Source organism: Octopus bimaculoides, chromosome 18 (assembly GCF_001194135.2).
Source record: "Octopus bimaculoides isolate UCB-OBI-ISO-001 chromosome 18, ASM119413v2, whole genome shotgun sequence".
Lineage (NCBI taxonomy): Eukaryota > Metazoa > Mollusca > Cephalopoda > Octopoda > Octopodidae > Octopus > Octopus bimaculoides.
The window spans coordinates 17,916,842-17,922,266 of NC_068998.1; the positions used below are offsets into that span (position 1 = coordinate 17,916,842).

The 5,425-nt window shown below is 34.4% G+C and overlaps 1 protein-coding gene across 12 annotated transcripts in view; it reads left to right on the forward strand.

Annotated features, from left to right (window-relative positions):
• The window catches only part of LOC106882892 (phosphatidylinositol 4-phosphate 5-kinase type-1 alpha), a 234,919-nt gene that overhangs the window by 124,875 nt on the left and 104,619 nt on the right, over positions 1 to 5,425 (forward strand). For all 12 annotated transcript variants that reach the window (XM_052974610.1, XM_052974612.1, XM_052974613.1 and 9 more), the window contains 2 exons: positions 1,964 to 2,056; positions 2,519 to 2,600. In XM_052974610.1, the coding sequence (XP_052830570.1) occupies positions 1,964 to 2,056; positions 2,519 to 2,600 (175 nt within the window). The remainder of the gene's footprint in view (positions 1 to 1,963; positions 2,057 to 2,518; positions 2,601 to 5,425) is intronic.

Sequence of the window (5,425 nt, forward strand, 5' to 3'; positions counted from 1 at the left end):
CCACTTTGCCACCGTGAGGCCCAATGCTCAAAAGGAGCTCAGCCACTTTGCCACCGTGAGGCCCAATGCTCAAAAGGAGCTCAGCCACTTTGCCACCGTGAGGCCCAATGCTCAAAAGGAGCTCAGCCACTTTGCTTCCGTGAGGCCCAATGCTCAAAACGTGCATTTTACATGCCGCTGGCATGGGTGCCAGTTATGTGACACCAGCATCAGCCACAACTACGATTTCACTTGGCTTAACAGGTCTTCTCAAGTACAACATATCTTCCAAGGTCTTGGTCACTAGTCATTGCCTCTGTGAGGCCCAACGTTCAAAGATCATACTTTACTACTGTGTCTCATGTCTTCCTGGGTCTACCTTTACCACAGATTCCATCCACAGTTAGAGATCAGTACTTCTTTATACATTTGTCCTTGTCCATACGCATGACATGACCATACCAGCGCAGTTGTCTCTCTTGCACACCACATCTGATGCCTCTTATGCCTGACTTTTCTCTCAAGGTGCTTACACTCTGTCGAACATGTACACTGACATTGCACATTCAGCGAAGCATACTACTTCACATGTCCTCGGTTGTCACATCCCATGTTTTACTGCTGTGTAGCATAGCTATTTGCACACAGGCATCATGCAATGTAACTTTCACTCTGAGAGAGAAGCCTTTTGTTGCCAGCAGATGTAGGAGCTCTCTGAACTTTGCCCAACCTAATCTTATTTTCACACCTACACTCTTGGAACATCCAATCCCACTACTAACTTGGTCACCTAGATAATGGAAGCTATCTACTACCTCTAGCTTACCCAGTTGATGGAGTCTATTTTCTGTACATTTTCAGTGTTTATTGTACCTGTGTATCTTCCACACACAAAAGCTATTTTCTCTGTTACCCTTTATCATCTTCTTAAACTTTATTTGCTGATTAGGATGGTAAGTTTTTTTTAAACTCTGATCTTGTGATCTTCCTGAAATAAATAACTATAAAAGTTGGTTGATGTTTCATTTTCCTTGTGGGTGATTTTTGTGTGGTACCAATAGAAATTAGCAATATTACAGAACAAAATGTCAGGCGTAAAAGTTAAAGATTTATTTATTATGCTTTCCATTCCAATTGTAATTTGTTTTTCGTTTTTACTGGGTATTATTGTTTTATTTTTTAATTTTGTTTCTTTGTTTAAGAATTTTTTCAGCTGGATATTGTTCCTCTTTCTAACCACCTAAATGTGAAGTAGAACCAAGACCTTGTAGTTTAGTTGAGCAATCTGAGGCTAGCAAAAATATGCATCTGGTCAAGGCACACAACTCCATTTCTTTCATGGCCTGCATTCTGTTTTTAACTACTTTTCTAGAGGTTGTCTTTTTTAAAAAATGTTTCTGTTTCAAGTAAAAATATGGAAAATAATTAAACTGCTATAGTCGTCATAGTTTACTCTTTCTCTCACTTTAAGTTTTAGCTAACCCCTCTGTATTGTCTTCATATTTCAAGTTCATATCCTTGGTCTTGATTTTAAAGATAGCAAGAAGTTTTATTGATGGTGATTTGGCTGTTGCATCAGCAGATTAAAATTGCTATGAAGAGTTCTCACATGAGCTGATACAGTTGACAGATTAAGCATACAATATAGAAAATTTACAAATGTCTTCTGAATGATTGGGAACATTTTAGGAATCTTCCCGTATGTTTCCAAACATTTTTAGAAACTTTATAAAAAGAAAAAATGCTTATTTAAAAAACAAACAAACAAGCAAGTGTTTGTTTTGTTGATACAAATTGTAGAAACCTGGTTAGGTGTAGATTTCCATTTGTTGTTACCATCTTCCGTTCTTTCCAAGAAAATAAGTGCCATGAAAGCATCAGGGTATAAGCCCTTGATGGCTAAAGTTGTGTATTTGAAATACTGACTGAGTATTTGAGTAAGTTTGATTTCACATTGTATCCAGGTATCTTCCTTTCTTTACAGGTGTTAGAAAGCTTCAAGATTATGGATTACAGTTTACTGGTTGGTATATATAATCTTGACCTCGCAGCTGCCAAGGAGAAAGAAAAAGAGAAGGCAAGCAATTACAAACTTTTAGTATTCTTAAAAATTTTTTTTTTTTTTGTGATGATTTTTTTTTTCAGTGGCTCTGTCAGTAAAGGTACTAATTTATTGACTACAAAACAATGAAATCAAATTCTGCTACAGTCATTCTCTTGTGCTCATGGGTAAAATTACACAAGGAAAATATAATGTAAGCCAGAAAGGAAGTAGAAACAACATATTCTTTTTGCATATTGTTCTACTTTCCAGTTTTGTTTTCAGGTTTTAACTTTTTCCAGAGAGACTTATTGGTTGAAGTCAGTAAATCTGAATGTTATAATTCCTTGCTTCAGCAGCTAGGAGTGAATGTCAGCTGCTGTAGCAGATTTAATACTATAGTAGCAATCAGTTTTGTTTTCTTTAATTTGACTTTTTTAAACTTAGTTTCCTTTGTGAGAATTTTTTCATATTCAATTTTTGCTTTGTTGTACTCAGGCAGTTGATGTGAAAACTGATCCAGCTTCTCCTTTAAATGTGAATGAAGATGGACCTGGTAGAGGATGGGCAACAATTAAAGGTAAATTTCATTTATGTAGTTAGTAGAATACACTCCATTTCTAGATAACTTTATCAAAGCCTCCATCAGTTCATCATTACTATTGTTTTAATGTCCATTTTTCCATGCTGGCATGAATTAGTCTGGCATGTGACACTGCATTTCTTTGTGTGTTTTTTGATGCCCTGACACCACCTCTGTAAGACCTATCATCCACGGGTTACACTAAACTATTTATTTTGAAACTTTCATTGGTTCTGTCATGGATGTTGTCCATTATCAATCCATGGTATTTCCTTCCAATGTAACCATCCATATCCATATATGTTCATAAGAGTGTAATTATCTCTTATGAAGAAAACAAATACACACCCAAACCTATAAAGGGGCTCCATGTGGTCAGTTTGCCAGCTAAAAATATCCCTCAGATCACACTGCCGTCTTCAAAATAAGGTCAGTAGACACAATCATGGCTGGAAAGTTTTTGATCAAATAACTGCTCAGTCAGGGCTAACCTATGATTAAAGAACAACCATTGCACATCTAAGCCAACAAACTTTTGTGTGCAACTGCTTTCTCAATGAACTTGTAACTATCTTTTCTTATGGGCTAATATCTACAGGATCATACACAAGTTATTTTGAATCTTTGTTGATCCTTTGCATTTTTGTCTCATGTTTCACTGTTATAACTCATTACACTTCCAACAGAAACTTGAAATATGGATAAACAGACCCTTTCTTACCAACAGTGATATCATTTCATTGAACCTCAGTAACCCACTTTAATTTCTAATCATTACAACATCATTAGTTCCACCTTGAACATTATGTCAGTTAAATAAAAAACAAAAGAATCCTACTACTTGTAGATAACCATCTAAATTTCATAATCTTCAGTTCATAGCTGATCATGCTGCTAACCACTCTAGAGCATTTGTTGCAACTGAAAAATTTTGGTTTCCTGTATGTCTTCTTGGGATGCCTCTGTACTCAATGCTTGCTACGAGTATATAGAATTGGGTTCCTACTTACTCAGCAAAGTCATCTTATAATGCTATTTAATTTTTGTAACATTTACTTCTTACCAGTACCTTAGTCTTAACCATTTCTTTTTTCAGCGTATTCTTGCATGCTTCAGCCTTCCACAGTTTTTCAACAATTCTCTTTGGAAACTGTGTCTTAAACCTTATCCCCTTCTGCACATTCTAACATCTTTTGGTGTTTTTTTTTTCCTGGTTCTAAATTTCATTTTACTTATGTTAATACCAGCACTAACTGTTCCAAATTTCCTGTAATAAATTTGTCTTACCTATAAATCTCTGAATACTTCTATTTTCATCTTAACTGGTTTTTACATTTGCTGCTGCTTCTGCCAAAATATTTTTCTATTTAAGGAAGTCTTTTATGTTGTGGAATAACTGCTTCTTTTCAGCTTGAGTTTTGTGGTTGAGGCATTTCTTTTTATTGTTATTATTTTTGTTACTGAAATATAATTTTCCTTGATTTGTTGTGACTGTCAAAACAAATGATCATTCAGCTATTTAAAGAAAAATCCATACATACATCTGAAATTCTGGTACCACATTTTCTTCCCTTTTCAGACTCTCCTCATAGAGTACATTTAACTTTGTTGACCCAGTCTTGTTTCATCATCTTCTCATTTACTTTTGTTTTCTCACTCAAGCTTAAAAAATAAAAGTTAAAGAAGATGATGTAAATCTTAACAAGTTTTAGTGAAAATGAATTGGTACAAATTTGAAAGTGGTTATTATCTTAATGAGCATCCATGATTTTCCAGTTTAGAAAATGTAACAATAAACATTTAACAATGAACAATAACAAAAGCAAGAATGAAAAAGAAATAATACACCATCTATACATACATTTCTAGATGTATGTGCTGTACCTATTATTTCTTTGTTTCTTGGCAAGTCAGTGGTATGGCAGGATCTTTAGGGCATCAGACAAAAATGCTTTGCAGTATCTGTTCTGACAATGGTCTGTATTTAAATCCTGCCAAGGTTAATTTTGTCTTTTCTCCCTTTGTGGGTCAATGAAATAAAGTACCAGTCAAGTACTGGAGTCAATATAATCAACTAACCTCCTTCCTCTGAAATTGTTGGCCTTGTGCCAAAGTTTGAAACCCATCATTATTATTTGTATCCACTTATTTCTTTTAAGGATTAAGGCTGTTCATACACAAGTAATACTGGACCTGAATATTTGTTTGATGCTTATGTTAATAAAATAATAATAATCGTAATAATAATAATTATAATAATAAGAGCACTCAGAGAGTGCAAACCTCCGCCAAGGCAACACTAACATCCTCTCAATGATTAGCCAGAGATGATTTTTAAAATGAGAATATCTGAAATAAACTCGACTGCTCTCACAAACGAGAATGCTAAAAATTAACCCAACTATTCTCAAAAATTAAGTAAAAAAAAAACAGGAAAAATAATCCAGAATCCTTGTCTGGTACCAGATTGATCACAAAATCTAATCAGTTCATGTCAGTTACAAGGCCAAACATCTCTGAAAGTTTCATCCGAATCCTTGATATATCTTGTCCATAGACAAACAAACAAAGATGACTGAAAACAATACCTCCACCTTCGTTAAGGCAGAGGTAATAAATCTGCTTATCATGGCTTTCACATGCTTACTGTGCACTAAACAACCTTCACTCTGGTGTAAAATTGAAGATGTAATCAAAACTAATCAATGTTAAACAAATAATCAATGTTATGAAGATGCATAAATGTACAAATCAAATTAGAAAAAAAAAAAAAAGTATACACATAAATACAAATTTTCTGTTGTTATAAATATAGGTAATAA